Source organism: Muntiacus reevesi, chromosome 8 (assembly GCF_963930625.1).
Source record: "Muntiacus reevesi chromosome 8, mMunRee1.1, whole genome shotgun sequence".
Classification (NCBI taxonomy): Eukaryota; Metazoa; Chordata; class Mammalia; order Artiodactyla; family Cervidae; genus Muntiacus; species Muntiacus reevesi.
In genome coordinates, this window is record NC_089256.1 from 81,780,663 (window position 1) to 81,793,956 (window position 13,294).

At 40.9% G+C, this 13,294-nt stretch overlaps 1 protein-coding gene across 1 annotated transcript; it reads right to left on the reverse strand.

Moving 5' to 3' along the window:
- Window positions 1-209: 209 nt before the first annotated feature.
- Window positions 210-13,061, reverse strand: OTOL1 (otolin 1). The gene is made up of 4 exons (XM_065942537.1): window positions 12,701-13,061; window positions 5,362-5,451; window positions 2,314-2,385; window positions 210-1,108 (listed from the first exon to the last, which is right to left on the reverse strand). The coding sequence occupies exons 1-4, from the start codon at window positions 13,059-13,061 to the stop codon at window positions 210-212; spliced, it is 1,422 nt and encodes a 473-aa protein (XP_065798609.1).
- Between the last annotated feature and the right edge of the window lie 233 nt (window positions 13,062-13,294).

Consider the following 13,294-nt stretch of genomic DNA (forward strand, 5'->3'; position numbering starts at 1 on the left):
ATAGATACATGCTCTCAAATATGTGTAAATATTCTTAAAGGTGATGTCTTAAAATAGGAATTATTCAACCTAAGTGATATCATTTTTTTCTTAATTTTTCTGTATTATTTCTATAATTATGAAAATAATGAAGGTTATTTTTTCCAACAGCACTACCCAATGTTACTTGACTTCTACTAAACCCAAACTAGGGTGTTGAAGACATAAGATTATGGTGAAATGCCAGGGTTTTCATCTGGGTACAAAAGGAACCCAGTAAAAATGCTGTCATCCTCAGCACTGACATACACCCCATTCCAATCCTTTGAAACTTCCAGCCAGACTTGGTCCCCTGCTTTTAATTTCAGGATGGTGAGGAGAGAGGTCTGGTCTATTTCATGGCCATAGAGCGTCTCTCTGGACTTGAACTGCCTCCTGTTCCAGGCCACCAGGCTGATCCGAGCAGGCCGGCCCCTCACGGTGATGTGGTAGGAGAAAACATAGGCCCCAGGAACACTACAGTTAAATTTCCCAGTGACAGGGCTATAATTCCCTTGGTCATTATAGAGAACCTTGTCAAACTTGATAGGGGCATTGGGAGGAGGGAAGGGCTTGGATAAAGCGGCACTGAAAGCCGACCTTGGGACTCTGGCCCCCTCCCCCTTGGAGCCCTTGAGGCCCCGAGAACCCTTCTTCCCGATCGACCCCCTGACCCCTTTGCTCCCCAGCTCGCCCTTGGGTCCCGCAGGTCCCACGAGACCAGGAGGACCCGACTCTCCCTTTTCCCCTTTGACTCCTGGATCACCGGGCACCCCAGGCAGGCCGTCTGAGCCACTCTTCCCTTCCGTTCCACCATCTCCTTTGCTGCCCTTCTCTCCTTTAATGCCCTCCTCGCCTTTTTCTCCCTTTCCTCCCCTCTCCCCGGAATCGCCACCGTAGCCCTTGTCCCCCACTTCGCCCTTCTCTCCTTTGGCGCCAGGCTCTCCGTTCAAGCCGGGTGCTCCTATAGGCCCTCTGTCTCCTTTATCTCCTTTGCTCCCATTGGCACACGGGTCCCCCTTCGAGCCTTTTTGTCCTTTCACTCCTGTTGGGCCAATGTCTCCTGTGTCCCCCTTAGGACCAATTCCACCTGAAATGGAAAATTTAAATCACGGTTAAGGCTCACATAGGGTATGACCAGGATGCTATTATCAGTGTATGGATGTGCTCAGCCTGCGTCCAACTTTTTGCTGCCCCATGGACTGTAACCCTCCAGGCTCCTCTGTCCATGGAATTTCCCAGGCAAGAATACTGGACTGGGATGCCGTTTTCTTCTCCAGGGGATCTTCCTGACCCAGAGATCAAACCTGCGTCTCTTGCATCTCCTACATTGGCAGGCAGGTTCTTTACCAGCTGAGGCTATTATCAGAGAGTTCACGAAAGGAAATAGAACCTCCTAACTGGAACAGGAAATCTGGTTCTCCCCTGAGCAATAGTGGCTCGGAGGAGACCCTTACACTGAGCCATTCAAATAAAGCTACACTCTCATAAGGGAAGAGCTAATGCTACTGAAAAGCAATAGCTTATATTTAGATATTGTGTATTGACTGTTAAGATGAGGAAGTATTAGAACTATAGTTGCCCACTGTGTTCTATTACACTTTGCATTTTGGCCCAATCCAGCTATTCTCATACATCTCCACATTGCCCATCAAAACCCAGAATCTTCCAGGGAAAGAACCTCAACCCAGAAAGATTGAGGTATCTTTTCCCCAAGGACAGCTAGAGAGAGGAGCAGAGCTCAGATACTTCTACCATCTCCAGACTCCTAAACTAGTGTGGTGACATTCCACCAATCAGTACACTGAATTATTAGAAGATTATTAATAATTTATATTTCCCTTTGACCTCCTTGATAACTTTAAATACAAACAGAAAGAAAATTAAAAGCTATACTGCACATGTGACCACACACAATAGATATACTGATAAGCTCTTGAGAGTCCCTTGGACTGCAAGGAGACCCAACCAGTCCATCCTAAAGGAGATGAGTCCTGGGTATTCATTGGAAGGACTGATGTTGAAGCTGAAACTCCAATCCTTTGGCCACCTGATGCAAAGAGTTGACTCACTGGAAAAGACCCTGATGCTGGGAAAGATTGAGGGCAGGAGGAGAAGGGGACAACAGAGGATGAAATGGTTGGATGGCATCACCAACACAATGGACGTGGGTTTGGGTGGACTCTGGGAGTTAGTGATGGACAGGGAGGCCTGGCGTGCTGTGGTTCATGGGGGTCGCAAAGAGTCAGACACAATTGAGCAACCGAACTGAACTGAATGGAACAGATAAGCTACCTGGTTCTCCAGGCTTTCCTGGGTATCCTGGAACTCCGCTGGCTCCTCGGTCCCCACGTTCTCCCTTGAGTCCTAAAGTGATACCAAGATTAGCTGTTTTCCAGCTATATTAATCACGATATAACTAACATTCCAGTGTTTCCTTTATCAAAATGTGTAAAGGTAAAGACAATATGGGAAAAGAATTCATTGAGCATCATTAGGAACATTTTATTCCAATTGATGGTAAGCCGTTTAAAGGAACCACTTAAAGGATCTGGAGGTAGCGCCGAAGCTCTTCGGACAGAGTTCAGCTTTTGCCTCGGCATTCTTGTAGCTTTTCAGATCTCATACAAAACTCATGATATCCTGCTTTACATTATATACGTCTGTGTTTGTGTGCTTCCTATTATGAATTTTGAATGACAGTTTAAAAGTCCTCTTTTTTATATTCCTCACAATGCCTGAGAAATAGTGCCATGCACTGTATAAGCTGACACAGAGTACAACATTTTGCAATCAGCTAAAACTATTCATGCTAAAAACCCACTTAGGAAAAAAATATTGTCCTTGACATACATAGAGCATCAAGGAAAAGCTGATTTTCATTTTGTTTGGATGTTTTTCATATGCTCTTTGGGCAAATTATAAAACTGAAAATTCATGTTTTAAAAAAATTAAAATATCTGGAGTATTAGATATTTGCTGTATTACCACAAAATGAACTTTTATACCGGGCCTGGCCAAAGGCCAACCTTATTACAGTACAACCACTCTAGGTTTATTTTAATTGCAAATGATAATAGCAAAAATAATAGTAATAACAATAACTAACTCTCATTGAGCATTTATTTTGCACCACGTAATGTTCCAAACTCTTACCGTGAATTTTTACATTTCAACCTTTTTAAATATAATGTTAACATTTATTTGATAATAAAACAGTCTCTAATATAACAGGGAAACTCATATAACAAAGCACATTTCATCACCTGGGATGTTTTTCATTTCCAAAAGTCTATAGCATTTCTCATCAAGAAAGAGCAGATGTTTTTGTCAACACTTTGTCAACAGAAGAAGCTTAGGCATGAAAAAGTTTAGAAATTTGTACAGAGTCAAACATGATTGTATATAATAATATTGGTTGGCATCAATTTGCCAGCCATATTATTTATGATATAACCAACATATTTTGTTTCATTTTTTCCAGGGAAAAAGAAACCCTAAACCAAATTAAAAGTCATGAGAAAAGACTCAGCCAAATTTCATAAGACTAGCTAGAGAAATTCATCTCCATCCCCCCACCCCCGCCACCCCACCATAAGCCAGTCAGCAGAGTTTTCTAAGTAGCTGGCTCTTCCATGAAATTTAAATTTTGGAAATTAACCCATAGGCCATCAGGAAAATGTCTGTATACCTTTCAAGGGTATGTAACTATGAATGGAAGTGAAGGGATAATTCTATTCCCAGTCCTTGTCAATATTCATATCCTGACCTTCACTGCACAGTTATTCTGATTCTCGAGTTCATTTAAAGAGTTTAACAACTTACAATGAACTTACTCAATCAGATAATGATTATCCAAAATGCAGTCATTCTACTCATTTATTTTTTTCACTATAAGTCTTAAGCAAGAGTCCAAGTTAAGTGGAAGTAAAAGGAAAGTACAGTTGTCACTTTATAGACTGGCTAAATGAATTTCTACTTTTGATCCTTCATCAAAGTATATTCTTAAGAACTTTATTTTACAATACTTGCCTGTTTTTTTCTTCTACTTGCAGAAGTCTAACTTCCAAAATGTATGAATCACTGGGGAAGTTCATCACTCATCTTTATTTCACAGAGCTTTCTGCTAACATAATTCAGCCACAGAAGGATTAAATGTTTCCGAGAATGAAAATCGCCTAACTGACAAGTGTGAAGTGGCTCTCTCTTACCTTAGCATCTTTTCTGAGTAATTACTTCACTGAATGTTCTACCAGAAATGAGTTAGGCAGTTCCTGAGCCATGCAGAGGGTGATGTATAGATGATATTAGATTTTTTGACTTGTGACACTGAGGCTAAGACATTTACCTTGATGGATAGATGGTATTTCTACAGGCCGGTGGTATTCCCTGAGGAATTTCTAAATGTCCCAGTGAATCTGTAACCTTCCTTCAATACCTCAAAGCACTTACAGAGCCAGGGATTTCCCCGGGGTTGGACACCCTCTTTGCTGATAAATCTGTGGAATTGTAGAATTTCTGAGCTGGAAAAGATCTAGTAAAGCACACAAAACAACAAATCTTCTTTAAACAAAGTATAAAGAAATATCTAGTCTAGTCCCCTCAATATCCAGATGAGGTCAAGTGATGGGTCCAAGGTCACTGCAATTAGCCTGATGTCTTCTATTTTAATTCAGTTTTCTTCCCACCGTTGACACCACCCCTGATTTGAGAGAGCTAAAGGATATGTCATATTTTTCTTAGCAGGTAGGCCATTTGTCTAAATGGAATATTCTAGAGGATTGCCTGCTCTGATTAGTTTTATCTAGTAGGAAGTTAATTTGCATCATAAAGAAGAACTCAAACGGGAATATATAGGAAAAGACCCCCTTGAATTATCTGACATTCCAGTGGTTAGGGCTCTGTGCTCCACTGCAGATGGCATGGGTTTGATCCCTGGTCAGGGAATTAAGATCCTGCAAACTGCAAGATGTTGGCAAATTAAAACAATAGAAAAGCATGCTTCCCCAGAGTCTCTGTGCCCTGTGACTCCGTCACTGGGTCAGCCAAGTGGACTATGTGAAATAGAAAATGTGTGTGTGTGTGTGTGTGTGTGTGTGTGTGTGTGTGTGTGTGTGTGTTGTGAAAGAGAGATTACCAGGCAAGTTTAAAATTCTCAGTTGGCTATTTATAAAGTTAACATTTTAATATCAAATATAACTCATAGTATGTCTTACCAAGTTTTTACATTTTAAAAACTTGATCCACCTGCAAGAAGCTGTTATTTACTTAGCAAGCTGCTCTTCTTTAAAATGATGCAGAACATCTGTTGAGTTTCGACATGAAATGAATATAGTCACCTACCTTTCTCTCCTTTCTGGCCTTTTGGACCTTGGGGTCCAACAATTCCTGGTGACCCTGGGATCCCTATATCACCAGCTTCTCCCTTAAAACCTGGAAATGAGATTTAAAAGCCATCAGGGCAGGGAAATTCTCTTCTGAAATTCACTAGTTCAAAAACAGCAGTCACTTTATTGAGGCCAATGATTGTCAGTGTCCTAATGATAAGATCTGGGTGAGAATTAACTATTACAGAGTTCTAAGGACAATATTTTTGTCTGATTTGCAATTTTGCACTACCTGAATAGATAAATTGAGCCCATTAGTACTTGTCACTGAATTCATGGCAGTGATCAAATGATTCAGAGAAGCAGTACTATATCAAACAATAGGAACAAAATATTATCTGACTCTTAAGCTCATGTGGACTGCACTTTCAAATAAGAAGTAAAACCAGAATACCTAGCACTGTGGCTTTTCCCATTCCTTCTCTTAGGCACTGACTCAGGAACCACTGCAGAGTCCTACACACCAAGCATCCTGCTAAGTGTCAGGAATCAGCCATCAACATTCCAGCAGCCCCTTTTCCCCCATGGAGCTGAGAGCCCATAAAAGAGAAACATGAGCAAATAACCACACAAATAAATAGAAACGGCTACACTACTGTCAGCAATGTGAGGAAAAGAAGATGCTCCTATTGTAGATTGTGGTTAAAAAAAAAAAAAAAAAAAAAAACAACTAACTTAAGGGATCAGAGTAGACATCCTGGAGAAAATAAGGGGGCATTAAGCTAAGACCTAAGGAACAAATTAGAATTTTCCAAGACCAAAAAAAGAAAAAAAACAAAAAGATGAGTATTTCAGGAAAAACAGCAGTAGAAAAGACAATGAACAGACCTAGCAATCAGGGTAAAGAAGGCCAAGGGGCAGATGGTGTGCGGTTCATAACGTCACCAGTTCCTTGCTTGTCCCAGCAGTCTGGATCCCTTCCACTTACCTGGGCCACACAGAGACCCAGGCCAAAGACAGCTATCCTTCCTGCAACCCCAGTCTTGTTTAAGCATAGGAACTGTTTTGCAACCCCTGACTGGAATAATGTGTGGCCAGTTTCTTTGAAAGTTAACCCTATAGATAAGTGCACTCAATTAAATTGTAATCTTTCATCTTAATTATTACAGTTAATGCTGATGGGATGCAGAAAATTATATTCAATCTGTTGAATTTCCTCTTCGAAAGAACACTATATTTGTTTGGATGAAGCACTTTAATAAATTGCTTGCAACAGAAGTTAAGGCTGAAGGCACGCTTAAATGGTGGTTAAGCTCCTCTGTCTAGAAAAGTGGGAAGAGCAGAAAGGAAAGTAACAGAGAAAAAATGGGGGTGGGAGCAGGGCAGAAGCAAGCAAGGGCGGCTAGTCACTGTGCAATGATCCCCTTCTTCATGACACCCAAATGCCTGATGTGGTCATGAGGGGAGTGATAAAGGGCAGTGTCCAGGTCAGCACAGGGAGCATAAAGCAACTGTCTGCAAGGTTACAAGGGGGTTACAAGGTTACAATCTACTGGGGCTACTCTTCCATCTAGGTGAGACCTACATCCTGGTTAGTTTAGTGTAAATACCAGAAGGTTAGACTTAATTGAAGAGCTGGGGTTGGAAGCTGCAAAAATTGAGTTTGATTCCAGGTTCAACACTCTCAGGTTACATGACCTCTAGAATTACATAAAACTCTCTGAAATGCAATTAAATCATCCACTGACATGTAATAATATTTTAAACATTTTCTACAAAGATGAGAAACAATAAAGTGCTTAAGAGTTCTTGGCACCCAGTACAGTAGGTAGTTCAGTCATGTCTGACTCTTTGTGACCCCATGGACTGCAGCACGCCAGGATTCCCTGTCTTCACCAACTCTCAGAGCTTACTCAAACTCATGTCCATTGAATCAGTGATGCCGTCCAACCATCTCATCCTTTGCTGTCCCCTTTTCCTCCTGCCTTCAATCTTTCCCAGCACCAGAGTCTTTTCCAATGAGTCAGTTCTTCACATCAGGTGGTCAAAGTACTGGAGTTTCAGCTTCAGCATCAGTCCTTCCAATGAATATTCAGGATTGATTTCCTTTAAGATTGACTGGTTGGATCTCCTTACAGTCCAAGGGACTCTCAGGAGTCTTCTCCAGTACCACATTTCAAAAGCATCAGTTCTTCAGTGCTGTACTTTCTCTATGGTCCAACTCTCACATCCATACATAGCTACTGGAAAACCAGAGTTTTGACTATATGGACCTTTGTTGACAAAATAATGTCTCTGCTTTTTAATAGTCTGTCTAGGTTTGTCATAGCTTTTCTTCCAAGGAGCAAGCATCTTTTAATTTCCAGGCTGCAGTCACCATCTGCAGTGATTTTGGAGTTCAGACATCTTGGAGTGCAAAGTCAGTTGGGCCTTAGGAAGCACCACTATGAACAAAACCACTGGAGGTGATGGAATTCCAGTTGAGCTACTTCAAGTCCTAAAAGATGATGCTGTTAAAGTGCTGCACTCAGAATACCAGCAAATTTGGAAAGCTCAGCAGTGGCTATAGGACTAGAAAAGGTCAGTTTTCATTTCAATCCCAAGAAGGGCAGTGCCAAAGACTTGTTCAAACTACTGTACAATTGTACTCATCTCACATGCGAGTAAAGTAATGTTGAAAATTTTCCAAGCTAGGCTTCAACAGTATGTGAACCAAGAACTTCCAGATGTTCAAGCTGGTTTTAGAAAAGGCAGAGGAACCAGAGATCAAATTGTCAACATCTGCTGGATCACAGAAAAAAGCAAGAGAATTGCAGAACATCTACTTCTGCTTCATTTACTATGCTAAAGCCTTTGACTGTGTGGATCACAACAAACTGTGGAAAATTCTTAAAGAGCTGAGAAGACCAGACCACCTTACCTGCCTTCTGAGAAATCTGTATGCAGGTCAAGAAGCAACAGTTAGAACCGGACATGGAACAGACTGGTTCCAAATTGGGAAAGAAGAGAAGTACATTAAGGTGTATATTGTCAGCCTGCTTGTTTAACTTATATGCAGAGTCAGTTCAGTTCAGTTCAGTTCAGTCACTCAGTCATGTCCTACTCTTTGCGACCCCATGAATCGCAGCATGCCAGGCCTCCCTGTCCATCACCAACTCCCGGAGTTTACTCAAACTCATGCCCATTGAGTCGGTGATGCCATCTAGCCATCTCATCCTCTGTCATCCCCTTCTCCTCCTGCCTCCAATCCCTCCCAGCATCAGGGCCTTTTCCAACGAGTCAATTCTTCGCATGAAGTGGCCAAAGTATTGGAGTTTCAGCTTCAGCATCAGTCCTTCCAATGAACATCCAGGACTGATCTTTAGGATGGACTGGTTGGATCTCCTTGCAGTCCAAGGGACTCTCAAGAGTCTTCACCAACACCACAGTTCAAAAGCATCAATTTTTCGGTGCTCAGTTTCCATCACAGTCCAACTCTCACATCCATACATGACCACTGGAAAAACCATAGCCTTGACCAGATGAAACTTTGTTAGCAAAGTAATGTCTTTGCTTTTTAATATGCTATCTAGGTTAGTCACAACTTTCCTTCCAAGGAATAAGCGTTTTCTAATTTCATGGCTGCAGTCACCATCTGCAATGATTTTGGAGCCCAAAAAAATAAAGTCTGACACTGTTTCTACTGTCTCCCCATCTATTTCCCATGAGGTGATGGGACCAGATGCCATGATCTTAGTTTTCTGAATGTTCAGCTTTAAGCCAACTTTTTCACTCTCCTCTTTCACTTTCATCAAGAGGCTTTTTAATTCCTCTTCACTTTCTGCCATGAGGGTGGTGTCATCTGCATGTCTGAGGTCATTGATATTTCTCCCGGCAATCTTGATTCCAGCTTGTGCTTCTTCCAGCCCATCATTGCTCATGATGTGTTCTGCATGTAAGTTAAATAAGCAGGGTGACAATATACAGCCTTGACGTACTCCTTTTCCTATTTGGAACCAGTCTGTTGTTCCATGTCCAGCTCTAACTGTTGCTTCCTGACCTGCATACAGGTTTCTCAAGAGGCAGGTCAGGTGGTCTGGTATTCCCATCTCTTTCAGAATTTTCCACAGTTTATTGTGATCCACACAGTCGAAGGCTTTGGCATAGTCAATAAAGCAGAAATAAATGTTTTTCTAGAACTCTCTTGCTTTTTCGATGATCCAGCGGATATTTGCAATTTGATCTCTGGTTCCTCTGCTTTTTCTAAAACCAGCTTGAACATCTGGAAGTTCACAGTTCACATATTCTCCTGGCTTGGAGAATTTTGAGCATTACTTTACTAGCGTGTAAGATGAGTGCAATTGTGTGGTAGTTTGAGCATTCTTTGGGATTGCCTTTCTTAGGGGTTGGAATGAAAACAGACTTTTCTAGTCCTGTGGCCACTGCTGAATTTTCCAAATTTGCTGGCATATTGAGTGCAGCACTTTCACAGCATCATCTTTCAGGATTTGAAATAGCTGAACTGGAATTCCATCACATCCATTAGCTTTGTTCATAGTGATGCTTTCTATGACCCAACGGAGTACATCATGCTAAATGCGGGGCTGGATGAAGCACAAGTTGGAATCAAGTTTGCCAGGAGAAATATCAATAATCTCAGATATGCAAATAACACCACCCTTATGGCAGAAAGTGAAGAAGAACTAAAGAACCTCTTAAAGAGGAGAGTGAAAAAGCTGGCTTAAAACTCAACATTCAAAAAACTAAAATCATGGCATCCAATCCCATCACTTCATGGCAAATAGATGAGGAAACAATGGAAACAGTGACAGGTAGCTATTATCATAACTGAATTAATGAAAGAAGCTGGAGATAAAAGTTTCAACTGGAATTTTACCTTTGCAAGATATTAGATACAGCTGTATACTTCAAAATACTTTCATTCAGAAACTAAAATTAGGCTCATGACTTTTTAAAGTCTACAGTTATTACTTATATCACAGTAGATGATACAAATGTGATATATGTAATGTATGTGTGTTCATGTGACCAAGAACTAACAGATAATGAAAAAAATAAATAGTTGGGTTTGAGCAGGTTTATTTTCAATTTCAAGTTTGTTTAATGTTGTTTTTATACAACATAAACATTGCACATTAGTACAATGCTTTTGACAAAATCATGGTTACCAAAGAGGAAAGAGAATGAGGGAAGGATAAATTAGGAGTTTGGGATTAGCAGATATAAACTAGTATATATAAAGTATATAAACAACAAGGTCCTTCTGTATAGCACAGGAAACTATATTCAATATGCTGTAATAAACCATAATGGAAACAATATGAAAAAGAATATGTATATATGGGCTTCCCTGGTGGCTCAGATGGTAAAGAATCTGCCCGTAATGCAGGAGACCCAGGTTCAATCCCTGCATTGGGAAGATCCCCTGATGAAGGGGATGGCAACCCACTCCAGTATTCTTGCCTGGAAAATTCCATGGACGGAGGATCCTGGTAGGTTACAGACCAGAGGATCGCAAAGAGTTAGATACAACTGAGTGACTAACACTTTCACCTTTTTCTTTTATATATATATATATATATATATACACACACACACACACACACACATACACACACACACACACACACACACACACACACACATACATATATATAAACTGAGTCATTTTGCTATACACCAGAATCTAACACAACACTGAAAATCATCTATGCTTCAATTAAACAAATAAATAATACAAGAAAACAATGTTTTTGAAACACTGGTAAAGCTAGAACAAATATCTATGAATCTCAAAAACAGGATCCTATCAGGTTCAGAATATTGCACAGGATAAGAAAAGACTCCTACTACAACTAACCAGAAAAATAAACACAGTTTATTGAGCATGTGTTCTATTCTAGGCATCACACTGAGACCTTGTATATATGACCTCATTCAGGTCTCTTGAAGACTCCAAGAAGCTGTCATTATTCTTACCCCATTTTACTATTTCAGAAACTGACACTTGGAGTGCTAATGAAGTTTCCCCAAGGTAGGACCATGACAGCTTGACCTTCTGAACTCTCAAGCAGTCTGTCTATGGCAGAGCTAGTCAGACTAAGATATATGCATGCCCCAGGCAGTCCAATAATGTGGCACACCTTTAGAATATATGTCCTGAGTATTTGGAGTCTCAGCTCTGAGAACAGCCTAGCTAAATCCATCAGTGTAAGACAAAAGCCCTGGATGTTACAGCCTTAGAAAACAGTTTAGCAACCAGCTGTGTTTACTTGACCTTCCACTCCTCCCAAGCAGCTTTCCAGCCAGACTTGATACTGAAAGAAACCCTGGTAAATAATATAATTTCCCCAGTCTCATTATGTCACCAGTAATGTTGTGGCAACTCTGAAATCTCGGGACCCCAGACTCCTACCCAGCTCCCTTCCCCTTCAAATTCACCTCTGCATAAACACTGATCACATTTCCCAAAAGGTACCTGCAATGGGATGAAATGAACAAAAAGCTTAACAAGGATGCGGAATTTCTGATTTTATGACTTTAAGTCCTTCAGGCAAGACACAACAAATATTTACATGTAATTCTGTCAGGGAATAGTGGATTTGAAATGACATTCTGGTCTCACTTTTACCTTGAATTTACCACTGTAGGACATGGGAAACCTGAAACATAGTACAATAAAAGTGAGAGTATATTCATACTGCATGCATTAAAGATATTTAGAAATTTTGAAATATTTAACCATGATGTTCAAGGAAGACTATTGGGCAAGAGACAGTGCTGCCTCAGAATTTCAATGAGAAGCGCACTGAATCCTGCCTTTATTCTCTACCTCACAGGTGTTCTGTTGCTAATCCTAACTACAAATAGCACTCCGAAAACCCATCAGTCAGTACACATCCTCACTAGACCACAGAACTTTCACTTCACCTTTTTACATCAGCCACTAATGAGGTGATTGCATAACTGGGAGAACTACATACCAGTCTACTGCTGGGAGGCTGTCTCTGCTCTGACCAGCACCATCCAATAGAAGCTTCTGCAACTATGGAAATGCTCTGAATCTGTGCTGCCCTTTGGCCACTTGTGGCTGCTGAGCACTTGAAATGGGGCCAGTGTGACTGAAGAACTGAAATTTTAATCCCATTTCAGTTTAGTATTAATAGTTGCACGTGTGACTCTGTTTATCACACTGGGCAACAGAACCCATTGCATTTGTCACAATGCTATACCTAGGCTTGTCCCACTGGCATGATGGTGTAGAAACCCTCAGGCAATTCCACCACCAATCCACCACCTCTCCACTCTAAGTTTGTACAAGTGGGAAATATATGGCTTCATGTATTTTCAAATACCTGGCTTTCCAGTCTGTCCCGGTTCTCCCTTTTGCCCTGGTCCAGATGAACAACAATCACAGCAATTCAAGAAGAAATCAGCAGTGTCAAGAGTGAGGTTTTCGGAGGGGAAGAGAGTGGCAGCATCAAAGGCGGAATCGAGGACTAAGGGGTCAGGGGTTGGCTCTGCCCTTTCAGCCGCTTCTCTGAAGGGGGCTCCTTCTTCTGGAGGTAGGCCACTGGATGGCTTTGGGCCCTTTGGCATCTCTTTTCCCTCAGATTTCTTCATGAATTTGGTATATGGTGTGGTCTTGGCTACTGCGTCCATACTAGCAATAACCAAAATAATGAAAACGGCACAAAACCAAGAAAACATCCACATGTTTGAAGCTGAAAAATACAATGGGAATATATACACGTATCACGTGAGAACCAAATGAAAAGACTAAATGATATAGATATACACCTATATGAGAGGGATATATATACATATATGAACCATAAGAATGAACAGTATGCATAATACTAAATGATTTATCTATGTTATATGTAAACATATACTTCAATTACAACAGAATATTTTATTGACTTAAAGTACTCACTGTAAGGAACAAT